At 37.5% G+C, this 16,508-nt stretch overlaps 2 protein-coding genes across 2 annotated transcripts in view; both read right to left on the reverse strand.

The window, feature by feature from the left end:
• Positions 1-16,508, reverse strand: part of LOC135086941 (uncharacterized) — a 422,922-nt gene that overhangs the window by 129,008 nt on the left and 277,406 nt on the right. The gene's annotated exons all lie outside the window — the stretch shown is intronic.
• LOC135087075 (uncharacterized) overlaps positions 1-16,508 on the reverse strand; it is a 63,544-nt gene that overhangs the window by 39,955 nt on the left and 7,081 nt on the right. The window contains exons 2-5 of the mRNA XM_063981919.1: positions 12,476-12,553; positions 423-1,519; positions 219-335; positions 67-131 (exon numbers count right to left, since the gene is read on the reverse strand). Coding sequence (XP_063837989.1) covers positions 67-131; positions 219-335; positions 423-1,519; positions 12,476-12,553 — 1,357 coding nt within the window. The remainder of the gene's footprint in view (positions 1-66; positions 132-218; positions 336-422; positions 1,520-12,475; positions 12,554-16,508) is intronic.

Consider the following 16,508-nt stretch of genomic DNA (forward strand, 5'->3'; position numbering starts at 1 on the left):
AGCTGTTCGCACTTTGACATAAAACGCAAGAAGAAATTTGACATCTTAACAAATTTATGGACTTACTTTTTTTAACTGCTGCTGAGGAGGCTTCCAACACATCTGCAGGTCGCTCATGACTGCCGTTACGCCTATCACAAAAAAAAGAAAGAAAATGTTAAACGCTGCCAATTCATTATCTAACAGATATAAAAACGGGTTCATGGTCAGATCCTTACCTAACATAATTTTCATTTGGCAGCATTTTTCCAAGCAAATACTGAACAACAGTATTCACATGAAGTTCTGTAGGAGCTTCAGCCCCGCAAGGACAGTCGCCGTTCTCCTCAATGCATCTGCAATACATAGCAAGATATGAAATACATATTGCTTAAAATAGCTATTATTAATATCGTAGGTGACCCGTTAATATGATTACGTACCTCGTGCAGCGAGTATGACCGCAATACCCCGTAACAGGTAGAATAGGGAAAAGGTCGCAGTTGAGGCAATGCAACAATTTCTCGTCTAAAGTTTTATTGTTGCGAGCGTGCTTGATCATCTTGTTCGCGACCTGTTTGGCTGCGGGCGTCGCCGCCGGCAGAACTGGCATGGTCTTGCGAGTGTACAGCTCGAACGAAACCACAGGTGACAAATCCTTCAATGACCTATTTTGAGCAGTTTCAACGCTACCCGTTGCATCTCCATTTGAAGTGGAACTTTCTACTACATCCGATTGTTGGGCTACCAGTTCCATTCCATTGGTTTCCATTTGTGTGGGCTGATAATAAACTTCAGTAACAGGAACCTCGTAGGCGTTATAGCTCACGTAAGACTCATTTTCAATAACTTCAATCTCTAAGTAATCCGTAGTGAGTTCAGCAGACACATTGTTGTCTTCGGAGGACATTGGCGTCGCCTCATTCACTGTTTGGACTGATGGCGGTTCATATTCTATGGGCAGTTCTTGATAAGGTGGGCCAGGCGGCAGGGTCGCTGATAATAGACCGCTCGATACGAAGCCGGTCTGTTCGTCATCAGTCTGCAGTTGGACGTCCGATGTGATTATTATTTCCGGCTCGTCTGGCTGCGGCCACTGGCTCTGCCTCAGCCATTGGTTCGATGCAGAGCGGGGCAAACTGGGAGAATGCATCTGTGTCGATTGTCCAATATCTGCCGGCTGCTCAGTGCCTGGATTGTATGACGAAATAGAGCGAGTGCGGCGCTTTGATGTTCGCGATTGCCTTTGCTCCTGGAGTACCACAGTGGGCCTTTGTTCGGTCGACTCCTCCTCTTGCAGGGAAGGCAGGATAGGTCGGTAAATGTGCATACGCTCGCTTAGGCTAAGTAGCCTGTACGGGTGTTGTATTCTTCGATACATTCTCTGAAATGTCCGCCTCGGCGAACTGAAGGAGTCCATTCGCATCTGAAGGGGACAGGGGAATGGTGGAGACAGTGTGAAGATGTAACTAGTTAAGACACAAGACGTGGCCAGATACGGCGGACTAGCGGACTGTGCGGCGGTCCGCGTCGCCGATACCTGTGAACAAAGGACAAACCATCTTTAAGTATGGCTGTGAGAAAACTCATCAGAAAAAAATAATGTTCAACTAGAAATTGACCCGCAGCTCTTTAAATAATTGTCACTAAACGCCTTAACGCGAGCCCCGTGGAAACAAAGGCCAAGATGTTGAAAAATATTACTACCTAACCTATTATCATTTATTATTAATTATAAAAATATTCTTGGACATTATACAAACTAAGCAAAGCAAGGCTTGTACTATGGGTACCAGACAATAACGGATATAAACATACCTAATTACTTTTTTTGGAAATACCTACATAGCACGTATTAAACAGTATGGAAAAATATTTACTACGTGCGATGATCGAACCTACACCAAACGGCCGTCAAATATATGCCGTTATAAAACTATGATCTTTGTCTACCAAATTGTGATCTGATGTGTGCATGACGGATTAATAATTTACAAACATACACTCAAAACATTATAATATTGATAGAATGTCGAGATTTGAATCATATCTATGTATTATGTAAAAGTAGCTAATTATATTAAATAGTATTATATATAATTAACTTTTTTAAAAAATAAAACCGACTTCAAATGCGTGAACACAAAAAAAAACTAAAAATTAAAAATATTGCGTATAAAAAAGTTCATCCCCAATTTTCCATCCTTGGGGGTGAAATATTTTCTTCAAATTCGCATGAAACCACCCTTTTGATAATACCTATTCAACAAAAAAAATATCGTTCAAATTGATTTATAATCGGCGGAGATATTGCGTATAAAAAAGTTCATCCCCAATTTTCCACCCTCGGGGGTTGTTTTTTCTATTATTAAATTTAAATGGGACCACCCTTGAGGTATTACCTATACGCCGAAAAAAGATTTGTTCAAATCGGTTCATAATTGGCGGAGTTATCGCGTAACAAACATAGAAAAAAAAAAAAAAAAAAAACATACGGGTCGAATTGAGAACCTCCTCCTTTTTTGAAGTCGGTTGAAAACGTGACCTCACCCACGAGCGCGATAGCGTGACTTTGACCGTTGTCAAATAAACTTCTTATCTGTTGGTTTGGCTCGTGGATAACACAAGCATAACAAGATAGCACAACACAAGAGCAGAGGGCTTTGCCCTACCTCCAGCCAGCCAGACAAACAACCCGGCCGACGTATAGCGCTACCCCAGCCTCACAATTGCATGTCCCCGCGACGCACGCATGTATATGAACGTAGCTATGTACCGCTTTCGAAAAATCAATAAAAAAGCATTAATTATTATTACCAATGAAACATTTTAAATAATACGAGCTAATAATTACGACAGCGAAACAAAGAAATAACAAAAAGATGAAAGTAGTCATAGATTAGAATGACTATGTGTAATGTATAATGACTGAGTGTTTAGATCCTAATTTGAAATAGACTTTTTCCCCAAATAAACCGATTACGGGCGTTTAACAAAAACAAAAATAAGAGGATAATCACAATAAAAACTCCAATAATACATTACCTAATCAGGTCAAGGTTACACCAACGCCATTAAAAATAACATATCATTTCGGCACTACCTTCACTTTTGAAATGAAATCAATCCAAATCCGAAGTTCTGAACTTACGAAACAATAAGCCGTTAATTTGCATCACATTTCGAAACAATAGTTTAATTCACAAATCACTGAGGTATTTAAGTAATCACTGCAGTTAATCAAAGCGAAGCTCGAGCACCGATGCCGCCGACACAAGCGAGTCAATTAAATGCAGGGTGCGGTAGTTGTCCGGGATCTCGTTAAGCCCTGGGAATTTTGCATCGATGCATCCGCTGAATCGAAGCGGGAGCGATATAGACGCCACATCTAGTGGCTAGTTATCTCTTTCATGCCAGACAGGTAGGTACGAATCGACGCGAATTTGTATTGAACGAATGCTTACATGTAGTTGTATTTTATGTTATTGTATTTAACATTTAAAACAAGTAACATCGGTTTATATGTAGAGCGAGACCGACAAAAATTTGTTTGTGTGCGAAACGTGGTTGGAAATTTAAAGACTGTCGGGATGATGCTTACATTAGAAGACGAAGGGTCAGTGTGCACTGTGCAGACAGTGAACTGTGGTGTCAGTCAGCAAGGGGCACGATGTGAACTTGGCCTAGTGATCGCGGCGACCGGTCCGAGAGCAGCCGGCGCGCGACCGATCCTCGCTACGAGCGATGCTGCACTGCGCCGGCCGCCGGCTCAGGCCTCAGGCTCACCGTTACCGATACAGACGAACAATTAAACTAGACTACATCTACCATCTAGGTCGGGAAACTTTACGCTTACAGACAGCCTAAGGTCGCGCTGAGCCTACGTTTGTTCGCTTATTGGGACTAAATGGGAGACGTTTGACGACCTCTAATAGGCGGCGAGACACCTTGAAGTGCTCAAAGGATAAAAGCCTTGTCTGCGTCCTACTGGGCTCCGTTTGCCTTTGTTTAATATTACATTTTACATTTTTTATTCAATGAAATTGAGCGATGTTATCTACTATTTAGTGTAATTTACAATGCCTTTGCTACAAAAGGGCTATAAGATGAAGTCTTCCAGTGACTTGGCCCACTTTTAGCTTAGCCCACGGGCCAAGTCGCTAAATTGAATTTTTAAATATTTTTTCTGGAAGAAAAAATATTTACAAATTTCAATGTTTTATTAATTAACCCTCAATTGGGCGCGCCTAAAAAGTTGCATAAGCGGTCGCGTGGGGTGTTTGGCACCCCAGAATTAGGATATTAAATAAAATACGAAATACATGCAAAATCAGACTTTTATTAATTAGGACATTTGAACTTACATATTAATCAACTTTTGAACGTATTTTTAACAAAATTAACCTTTTTTTTTAATATGAAAAATATTTTTTTACTAATCCTAGTTTTAATCATCATAGTTTTGACAGACTATATTCATATGGTCATTGCACACATGTTTTTGGCATTTCGAACATTTAGTCTTCCTGTCCTTACTTCTTGGACATACATGACACCTTTAGACTGTTGTATGATTGCGATCGGCCTGCTTCAGAAATGATTCTTGGTCCTGAATTCCATGTTGTGTTTTTAGTCGTTTTTGCAGCGGTCGTGGTAGTGTGGGTATGCTGGCTCTTGATATTTGGTGAGGTTTGACAAAATCAACAGCTAGTCCCTTTAAAAATACCCTTCGGGATATATTAGAGTCAATTTTAGATTTGTATATCACATAGGAATATTGATACCTGTGATATTGAAAAGATGAAAAAATATCACCATCAGCCATCTTTTGGTGCGTCCTCCTACATTATTACTGGCGCACATTATGGTCGTTTGTATCAACTCCCCCTTTCGTTTTATTGTAAAAATAAATAATTTCGGGATTTCTTTTCTCTACTACAATGTTTTAAAACAGAAATAATGAAATTAACATCATCCACTACCTCGAAATTTAGACCACACAAACAGTCACCTGGGGTGTCGTGCACCCCAAACACGCTCTACGAGCCCAACCGTCCACAACAGAGCGCCGCTCGCAACTGAATCGTGTACGTTTTACGTGTTTACGAAGCTACCTAGAAGGCCAGCGCGCTAAATTCAAATTTTAAAAAGTTGTGAGGCTGGAAACCTGCTCTGGGGTGCATGACACCCCACGCGACCAATTAAGGGTTAATTAAACACCAAATCAACTAAAATCTACTCTAGAATCTTATAGTGGGCCCAGTTAAGTACCTACTATGGAAGAAAAAAATATTTGAAAATGCAATCCAGCAACTTGGCCCGTGGGCCAAGTAACTTCAAGACTCAGGATGAAATGCATAATCATTATGCACATTGCACAAAGCAAAAAAAAAACTTTTAAACAAAAAAATATTATTCGGTGACAAGTCGGCGTTAAATATGTATTTGATATTGATATGATAACACATAAACGATTGGATCATCAGACAAAAATTTTACCCTTGTAGGAGTCTAATCCGCAACCACTGGTTTACAATAAACTTCAATGTAATGAAATCTGTAGCTGTGAAAAGTTATTTACTCATGTGTACAAAATTTCTGCACTTATCGTAGGTGTAATTAAATTGAAAATGATTCACATGGAGTAATGGCCGTTCACCCTTTTATATTTCCACTTACCTACCCAAAGATGATAGAAGTTCGGTTAGTGAACTCACTTAGCACCACGTGCACAAGCTCTAATAGATCACAATGTGTATTCGTGAATCACATGAAACCAAACAATGCCAAATTCACAGGGCATTAGATAATTTCCGCGATTCACGATGCGCACATTCGCCATGACGGTGGATACTATTACGATATATGGAGGCAAGAATATCCATCTGATATGGAGGTAAAGTTGAAAAAGTGTTCAATGTGTCCAAAATGGCGCTAGAGTAGGCAAACGATATATTGTGTTGTTGTTGCCGGGTGCCTGCTTAAAGTATGTAGGTACGCTGAAAGTTTGATGATTTTAGTGACTTGAGTACACTACCTATTATCAGGCCTGTTCATCTCCGCGAGTTCACATCGAAAACAAAACACGCACGATAGCCCACCTACAGGAGGCGATTCGACAAGGCGTCATCACATACGAGATACGAGCGAGCATTGACACACGCACGCGTACTCTTGTATTATGGAAAAAAATAAAAAAATACCGTGTAAAAAATACTGTGCAGTATTTAACTGCCTAAATAATAATAAAAACACACAATGTACTTTTTTTAAGTTGCCTGAAGACACTGAGAGGTAAATAAGTGGTTATTATTATTCATGATAATTCATGCAAATTCATGTATTTCTTCCGACATTTTCCGCGATTTGGCACTTCACGTCACACATTAGTTTGCCGAAGTTCGCCGAGCCAGCTATTGTCAATTATTATAGGTGTCAAACAGGATAGGGTCTTTGCGCTGGTTTTCGTCCAACTATCGGAGTTGCCAACTTTGTGATCTTAAAATACCCTTACATAAATGTATCATATTATTTTATGTCGTTCGAGTGCTCATAAAGGCAGTCAACTAAAGTCCATACTGCAACGCACACACAATCCGCACCGTAACGTAAACGCCTTGCCTCGCCGATGACAGCGCGCGAAGGGCAATGACAGATGAAAGAATGTCTCATGGACTTGGCGTAACTTTAAAATAAACGTACTCGGTACATTACGCACACACTTACACGCATTATAAATACATACACGATTTAAGAAAACAACATGGCCGCAATATAGGCAATCAGCTGACAGGTATTTGTGTGTGTGTGTGTGCGTGTAGTTGTCAGCTGATTGCCTATAAATATGTTGTTTTCTTAAATCTTGTATGTAGGTACCTACTCGGCACAAGTCAGGTAGTTAGTGACGTCACATGAAAATGTTGCCAGAATGAGTACTGACCAAACATTATCTATTTCTTTTTTTTATACATCACCAGGGGTAAGTTAGAAAGAGATAAACAGCTGTTTGTCATTAATTTGTCGAATTTTTGTATAGATCTATATTTCCTCTCCACTATTACCTCCATGTCACAAAAGGCGATACGTTGTTGATCCCTTTCCGAGTTGATTTGCCTGCTATATGACCTGAGCTATGCTTTAAAGAAATGACCCTTAGTCATCTAAGATTTAATTTTGTATGAAGAAGTTTAATAAACACTTAAAATTGTGTTTATAATGCTATCAATTAGACATGTGCCAAAAACTTTTCCTGACAGCACGTTTTTTTTCTAGCGCGATGATTTCTGCAATGTACCGGTGACCGGTGTATGGCCGCGCATTTACGTAATTTTTTGGAAGTCACTACTTTTTAAATTACATTTTTATTTAGGTAGAACTGTTGCTTAGGCATTATAGATTGCAACAAAACTAGCGCGGGATGGCTACTGCCTTCTGTGAATACAATACTTTGTATTCAAATTTTACGCATGTGTTTATGGCAGCTCAGTGAAATGGACGAAAACCGAAGTTAGATAGAAAACCAGCACAATGACCCTACTTTCAAAAATTAATATTGCGATTTTATAAATCACTTAAACAACTTTATATTAATTTGCGGTACGAAGTACGCCGGGACAGCTCGTAAAACAAATTCATTATTTACATATTATTACTAATTTATCAACTTTGTTCATTGTTAGTTCATTTTTTTTTTTTTTTAAAGTTGTTCGTGTTTCGTTTGGGTTAGACCAAGAGCCGAATGCAAAAAATAAATACCCTAAATACCGTATCAAAATCTGTTGCATAGTTTTAAAGATCTAAGCATACATAGGGACAGACAGACAGGAAAGCGACTTTTTTTTATAATTATTACGTAGTGATGATGGGCATATAGACCAAATAAAGACATTTTGATTTAAGGGGGGGACATCGTAAGAGCCATTCACATTTTTATCAGAAAGTTAATAAATTAATATATTTAGGTTTTTGAAATCTAAAACAGCCAGGAAATCAAAGAGGCAAACATGATACCTTTGTGATTTTATAGGAATTTTATTTATTGTAAAACACGGTCATTTTAAACTTTTATAAAAATCCAGAGGTAAATGTTTTTTTTCGAGAAAAATTTTTTCTAATCGTGTTTTCGAAAATATCATCCAATCACACATACGTTCTGTAATACATAATATTGAAAACAGTGCGAAATATCGTCAATTGCAGTTTTCACATACTAAGGGCCCATAATGAAATTAGTATAATGTTTGTTTATGTAATAAAATTTGGTTTGAAATACCTACTGAATTGAATTTTTATTTCTTACTAGCTTTTTGGCTTCGCCCACGTGAAATAAATTGTCATAGTTATGTGTGTTATAAAATATTTAGGTGCTAGCTCTTACACTATATAACTGGCGGCCGCATGTAGCTGCGCGTTGCCGCGAAGAGCAGTGAATGCAAGTGTGGTGCGCTAGATGGCGACACAGTAGCTTCTTGTAGCAGTCAGCCCTATGGCATCAAGACAGTACCGATCACTGACGTATGTCAACAAAACGGTGCTCGACTCTTAAGACAAGCTAAATTACACCATATTGTTGATGACATTGAGCATACATTTTTTTGAATACCTTCGCGAAGAAAAACTTCTGTACGTAGTACTTATTATTATTCTGTGCTATTATTGACAATCCAATAAGTATAAAAATCTAATATTCTATTCATCTAATATTTACGTAGTCAAAAATGATTTTGTAAACAAGAGAAAACGAGATAGCCATTGGCGCTTTTTTTAACCTGTTGCTACTGTGGCTCCATCGTAATTTAACGTAGTTTAACTGACACTTACGAACAGACAGACTTATATTCTACATACTAATCACTTTACATAATAATCAGATTTGCGGATTTGAATAATTCTACCCTCCATAATGTACATCATGATTCGAATGCAACTCCGTAAATAGCACTAGGATAACATTGACTTTCTTACTGCGTGTTATGCAACTTAAGCCATGTATTCATTAGGCAACATTTGTTGATAAACTGTTTATGACTAGTGTGAAACAAGTTTACCATAAACACAGGTTTCTGAAACTTGGCTGTCCACACTTGCTCTCCACTCATAACGGGGAGCACGGCAACATGTATCATAAACAATGTTTCATCACCTATGTTTATGGACTGTTTATAAACTGTTTACAGAGCAGATGAGGAAACATTATGAAACATTGTTTATGAACAGTTTATAAACAGTGTTTATCAACAACTGTTGCCTAATGAATACATGGCTTAAGTGTTATCATAGCTGCATAATCAACACGTCTGCAATTACCATGGAACGTTAAAAATTAACACATAAATTATACCCTCCATTCAAGCTGAACATTTGTAGATTACATTTCCAAATCTCGAGTAGGTAGTTACGTGTGCAAGTAGGTACTAGAGTAGAAAAACAATGCAATCTGCATATTGTAACATAATAATCAGATTTTCGGAATTAAATCTCTTCTACACTATTATATCGCTTACACGAGGTAGTAATATTTATTTGATCAATAAAGTACCAATTACATTCTAAGAAATAATCATTTTACTATTTACTCAAAGGTACGCTACGCTACGCTACCCAAGAATAAACAAAAACCTCTGCAAAGCAGACAATATACCTACGACCAGTTCTGTGAGCCAATAAAGGAACTTTTTCAAGAAACCTTCAAACACCGGAATGCACTGCGCAATGTCATTATAATGGTTCGAAAAGGACAGGAGGAAGTCAAGCGCCACTCGGCTCGCTTCGCCACGATGGAGTTTGTCAAACAATTTAGTAAATAACCCTTCTTCTGGCGCAGTCGGGTAAATAGTCGCTGCAGTGGACAGGATTGCAGTCTAATAAATACTTCTGTAAGTTCCGAACCCCTTTGCTGAATACCCTATTTGCTCGAGTAGAAATTGCGCTTTTCAAGTAATGATTCTAAGGGCCTCTTACTATTCCCTATGGCGGTTAATTTGACTTCATATTGTGACTTAACCTATAGGTACAATGGAAGAACATTACTTAAATATAAGGTGTCTGATAACGTCATGGAAGTTATCCCTCAAATAAACAACTTTCGGTTTCTTAAGTTTTGAATAGGCGTGTAAAAACACTTGCAATATCACATTTATTTAATTTTGTTAGATAAATGTCAGATAACTATCAGAAACTAGTGCTACTGGTCCTGAATATGAAACGATTAACGAACTTGGCCTTACTTGATACCACTGATTACCACTTAAAGGTAATCTTAGTATTATTAGTAAGGTGTTACATATTAGGAAAGTCTCTACTTACTACCTAATTAAGTTATGATGTAATTTTTAGAACAAAAAACACTAAGCTAAGCTGTCACAGGTATTATCGCTGAAATGTTGTGGTATTCATTTTGTTTGTGCAGTACTTACGTTTGACATCTAATATTGCTGCGGCTGCGACAATCTCTGAATGATTTTAATAGTTTATGCCAATAATCTTTGGCAATCTTGGAAACAAAAGAAAAAAGAATACCTTCCTCAAAAATGTACACCGAATCTGAATAACAGACTCGAATAAAATACGTTTGTCTTCGATTTATTATTTGGTTATTACATTGGTTTCTTTTAATAGCAGTAATATAATTATGAACGGTTGAGAAAGGTCGAGCTTTTAATATCTCACTTACGAAGGTTATCAACTTGACTTTTTCCTCAGGACCTACAGAAGTATTTTCTTTTCTTAATTGTCAAATACTGGCTTTACCCACGGCTTCGCCCGCGTAAAATTGAGCTTGTCACAGGTCGTAAATAAGCCTATATGTCATTCTGATGTATAAACAATAACACCTACTGTTAAGTTCCATCAAAATCCGTTCAGTAGTTTTTGCGTGAAAGAGTAACAAACATATATTCGATTTACGCGAAATTAAGTTAATAAGATGAATCGTATTTAAAGAAAAGTGTTTTTTTAATAATAATTCGATTTTAGCAAGACGATCGCATTATACTTTAAAAAAAAGACACCTTTATTACGTTTTAATCTTTTAATACCAAAGTCGTCTTGTTTCGTTACACTATTTTGAGTTTTGACCTCAAAGTGCAGTCGTGTTTTACGGTCATTGCGCTGCTAAACGTAGCTGGCGTCGAGTAGACGAGTCGCTTTATTGCACCAACAATAGCGGACACATACGCAACAAAACGTCATTCTCATGACACCCCAAAAGAAATGCAGCGATCCAGGTATTATACAGACAGAACCTGTTTAAATTCCGTTGACCGACTGTGAGAAGCTTATGCGAATATCCAATATCTTAATCGTTTATGTGTGTTACATGACGTCTTCTTAATACCTTATATGCCTAAGCACACACCACAGACTTTTAGTTGGCCGATAGTTGGGTCGGGCTGTTAATTAGTGTGGACAATATGGACATGTATGAAATAGCGCACCGATTTGGTATAAGCCGATTCTTCATACAAATTAGAATCAGGCCTAACTATCGGCCAACTAAAAGTCGGTGGTCTGCGTCTAGGCTAAGTACCTACTTACATTCTTAACAATAATGAGTACGTTAAGTGGTGCAATAAGATGCAATCCGATCACACTTGATCATTGCATGAGCAATATTGTTTCCGATTCGTCTTCGTTTGACCCCTATTTAATACATTTCCATCAAGCAATTTAATTGTTCATGTTATACTAAAAAACCAAAGCGAGGTACATTTACTTCTTTTTAGTTTACGATCGTCAATAATCAATAAATAAATTCGGTCCGTGATTATAAATAAAAACAAGTTGTTTACAGAATTTTAGCAATTCGTTATTATTCGCTTTAAAATTTAATATTCTCGATGAGAAAACCTTTCCACGAGGCATTATTAAGTCTTCACTAAATTAAATTGGCTCTGAATATTTTATGATTGAACAGGATTTATTTGTTGAGTGATCTTGTGAGTGGGATCAGTGATATAATAGGGGTTGAAGTATGAAATTGCCAATTTTTCCATCAATATTTATTAGTAAGTATATTCCTTTAATACAAAATACAATAGATACGTCCATATTTTTTTTTGTTACTTTAAAATTTTCACTAAGGGGAGGCCTATGTTCAGCAGTGGACGTCCTATGGCTGAGATGATGATGATGATGAAAATTTTCACTAAAAATAATTCCTCAAAAATAACTCGTCCTAAGCCTAGGCGCAGACCACCAACTTTTAGTTGGCCAATAGTTAGGTTAGGTCGGGCTATTAATCAGTATGGAGATGTATGAAAGTGCGCACACTACACAGATTTGTTATCAGCCGATTCTTCATACAAATTAGAATCGTGCCCAACTATCGGTCAACTAAAAATCGATGGTCTGCGTCTAGTCTAAGTGGTGTTCCCGTCATAAAAAAATAAAACTTTTCGTGCACCGACTATCTATCTAGGCTTTATTAATCTAAGCCTAATATGTATAAAAAGGTCATGATGATGATAGCTAAAATAATGATGGAAATGTAACTTACATGTGTTAGTGCATTCGCCGCTCTGATTTGATCAGCCGGAGGGGGCGACCGCCATGGCATCAGTTCAAATCGGTCTACCTGTTCAAGACAAATATTTTTTCAATTTCAATTGAAATATTTACGACTTTGTTTAGCTTGGAACAGATTCCAACTGAGTTTGCGACTAAATCAGTGAACTACAGAGCGATTATTATTATAATAGTTTATTTTTATACTAGCTATCCGGCGAGCTTCGTACCGTCTAACAGACTATAGTTTAATATGGCTAATGAATTTCATTGAATGTTATCATATGGATGGAGCACCATCTCAAAGATAACCCAAATAAGCAGGCTAAAGGAGTAGGTACCTTTAGTAGCCTCCTAATTTTGGTAGTCGGATAAAAAAGCTTATAATATGTTAATTTAGCGTATCAGCTACCTCTATACCTCATTTCATCAAAATCCGTCCAGCCGTTTCTGAGTTATAAATGTTACAACTAACACGACGTTGTGTTTTCTCGTGAGATTTGCGACTAGAGTTTAATCGAGTGTGACATTACTTTGGATGGACTCTGTGCATATAATTTACAATGACTAACTTTCAGATAATATATGTCCGGTTCGACAGCTGCTTGGTTTCTGTTACCGAGTACAGTGGCTCTTCAAAACGGTTGCCAAGGGCAGATAAAGGGTGTATTCCAAATGATACTGCTCAGTGCTCCTTAATAAGTAATTGCAGAAGATAAGTAGAGAGAAAAGTCATGGAAAATATTAAAACTTTCGTAGATTATGGAGTTAGCAGTGATCTTATTTTACTAACAAAAGTACAACAAGAATGAAAACAAATCTTACTGGGATATGGGATTACTAAAGAATATTGCGCGCGCTATGCTATCGGCTTAACCTTTAGCGGTTTTTGTTTTCAAATTGTATGATTATTTTATAATTTAACTTAAATTTTAAAATAATCCGATTTAAAATAAACCGATAAATTACCAAGCCGAAATTCACTGAGGGTTTTTTTTTTAACAAAATCCATATTTTGGCTACTAAGAAGAAATAAATATACCTACCAATACATATTATAACATATAAAATAATTATACTCAGCTACTAGTTTCAGAAGTCGTGCGTGTGTCGCAAATAAAGAAAACGTCCACGTGATCAATGTAAGATTACTTACAAATAACTCGTAGTTTAGAAACTATTAATTGCTTTATTGTTGTACATGTGTACCTATTACAATAATGTCGAGTACATTGACACGTTTACTTCTACGATAAAACCAAATCAGCCGAGTCCTCAGATCATAGAGTCAGTTGGCAACAGTTTGGCACGACCTCCTTGACTCTGAGCACATTAACACGTTCTGCTATATGAAATAATGTATGCCAACTCAGATATTGACAGATACCAATAAAGAATAAAGCTTAGGAATTAGTAGGAATGAGGGTTTTCGGGTATGAAAAATCCGCCAGATGGCAATACGTAGACGCGAGGTCCAAATGCTGCATGATTGGTTATTTTTGACATGACATTGACAGATATGTCAAAATCCACCAATTACGCAGCAGTCAGACCCCACATCCACGTCCCGCCATCTAGCGGATCTTTCATACGCGAAAACCCTCATTCACGTATTATCTTGGCTTCTTACGAATTTAGATATGTATAGTCGCCTAATGTGTAAATTCATGTAAGCCTAGGCGCAGACCATCAACTGTTAGTGGCCGATAGTTGGGCCCGATTCTAATTTGTATGAAGAATCGGCCGATACCGAATCGGTGTAATGTGCGCACTTTCATACATGTCCATACTGATTAACAGCACGACCCAACTATCGGCCAATTAAAAGTCGGTGGCCTGCGCCTAGGCTAATAGACACAGACATTGAAGTCCTTTAGTTAAATCAAACATTCGGAGTACAATTAACGTAGCGAAACGTAACTTTAGAGACTAGTCACAGTAGTCACAAGTACTGAAATTAAATTATCGCCTGTCCTAATGACTTATCTAGTGGCTAAGCGGAGTTACAATAGTTTGGAAAAGTTTCAGGGATGAAAGTAGGTCTAGGAACTAGGTAGACAAAAAATAATACTTCAAGCGTTCAGTCAGTTGACCTTTTAAGCCGGGTCCAGACGGGTGTAATGTGTAATGTATGTTTACGGTAATGTAACAAGAATTCTACGTATAGACGGCACTACGAGTATTACATGTAATGTGCTGCGTATACTTTTTCCATTACATTACACGATACATTCCATTACACGTTACACCCTCCTGGACCCGGCTTTATATGCGCATAAAGCATTTTCGTTTGAGAAATTCATGGTTTCTTGTACTTCTGTTAGAAGCATTAGAACTGCAATTGGCATACGAAATGGAATCAACCGTTTACGAATTCCCATACGACTTATGCTAATGCGTATGTGAATGGGGATCTAATGCTTTGATAATATGCCACCCAGGTTGGATTCCCCGGCAGGCCACACGGTGGAGAACAAAATGGTAAGATGGCTCTCTCAGATTAAACCAGTTTTTATTTAAGGTTACGCCGAAACACACTACCGCGACCGCGAAGCTGAAACTCAATTACACGTGCGTTATGTTTCAAATCTTAAACTAAATATTACAAGATAATTGCTGCAAAATAATCCAAAATTATCTCCTGAATATTCTAGTATGAGGCATGTATCAATGGATACTTTGCTTTATGTATTTAGAACAAGTTTCAATGTAACTTATGGCTACCTCAATAAGGCTCTTTTAGTCTTGGATCCAATTCGGCCAGATCGTATTTAACATTACTTATTAATTACTGCTATTATTAACAACATTTCAGTCGGCTAATTTCACATTCCTCGCTGATAAAGGCAGATCAGAATCAACCGCAGAGTCACGGTAGGATCGTGCGTGAGAAACTCAGGAAAATGACACGTCGGTCGTCCGCGTGTGAGTAGAAATGTAATGTGAAAGTATTGCTTTAGATAATTTAAGTATTGGCATAATTTTTTGTCAAATGGTGTAAAATAGTACTGGTGTTTTAAAATTTCGGTTAACCATCCCAATGTCTAGGTCATCAAATATGAGTTGACGAAACCATCATGGTAACGTGACGTGTGTGTGATACATTAACATCAAAATATTGTCACCATTGGTGCGAAATGTACCATAAGACTTAGTAGAACACATAAATCATCTTGTTGCCGTGCTATTGCCTACAACGGCTCTTACGCAAAACGAAGTAAGCGGTCGGGTTATATAACGCGACCTACTGGCATACTGACTCTGTGGCTCATGCCTCGCTTGCACTGTGTACCACCTACTTACATTTGCTTGGTTACCGTAATCAAACTATTGCACCGCGAGTGCAACTTAACTATTTAAAAAACTCGTACAGTATTGTGACGTGAACGAAAACACGAGCTCAGTGGGGATTTCGATAATCAAATCGATTTTTAACGGATAATAACGGTTAGTTTTTAACGGGTTGACGGTTAAGGTGCGTTATAAGATTCCATATTTTAAGGTGATATGTACGAGTATACTGGGAAACTTTACACTTGAACCGTAAAGTAGTAGATGATTGCAATAATACGATACAATGTCAATGTCGATCATTGAATTACTTATGTAAGGCAAAGTTAATTAATATTTTACTTTTATAATTTTATTCTGTGTCAATAAATTATTTCTATTCTATTGTGGAGTAGACTTCGGGATGCAAACATGTTTACTTAAACTGATATTTATAAAATAATTATATGTCAAATGAAAATTAAACTGTAGAAGATCACATAAAAGTGCACGAATTCCAATTCCATTTAAATTGTTTTTTGGCAATGCGCAGATCCAATGGAATTTTATATTAATATTGAGTCATTGAGTAATTCAGACAGGTAATCTAAGGTTTCTTTAATCGTGGTCGCAGTAAACAGCCTACACAATTGCGTAGGGATGGTTCTATTCCAATCAAATTACAATTTAAATGTCGCAGTATCTTTCCATGGTGATTCATTTCTATTTGAAAAGTTTGGCTTTATTTCCCAATT

This window comes from Ostrinia nubilalis, chromosome Z, assembly GCF_963855985.1.
Source record: "Ostrinia nubilalis chromosome Z, ilOstNubi1.1, whole genome shotgun sequence".
Taxonomy (NCBI): Eukaryota; Metazoa; Arthropoda; class Insecta; order Lepidoptera; family Crambidae; genus Ostrinia; species Ostrinia nubilalis.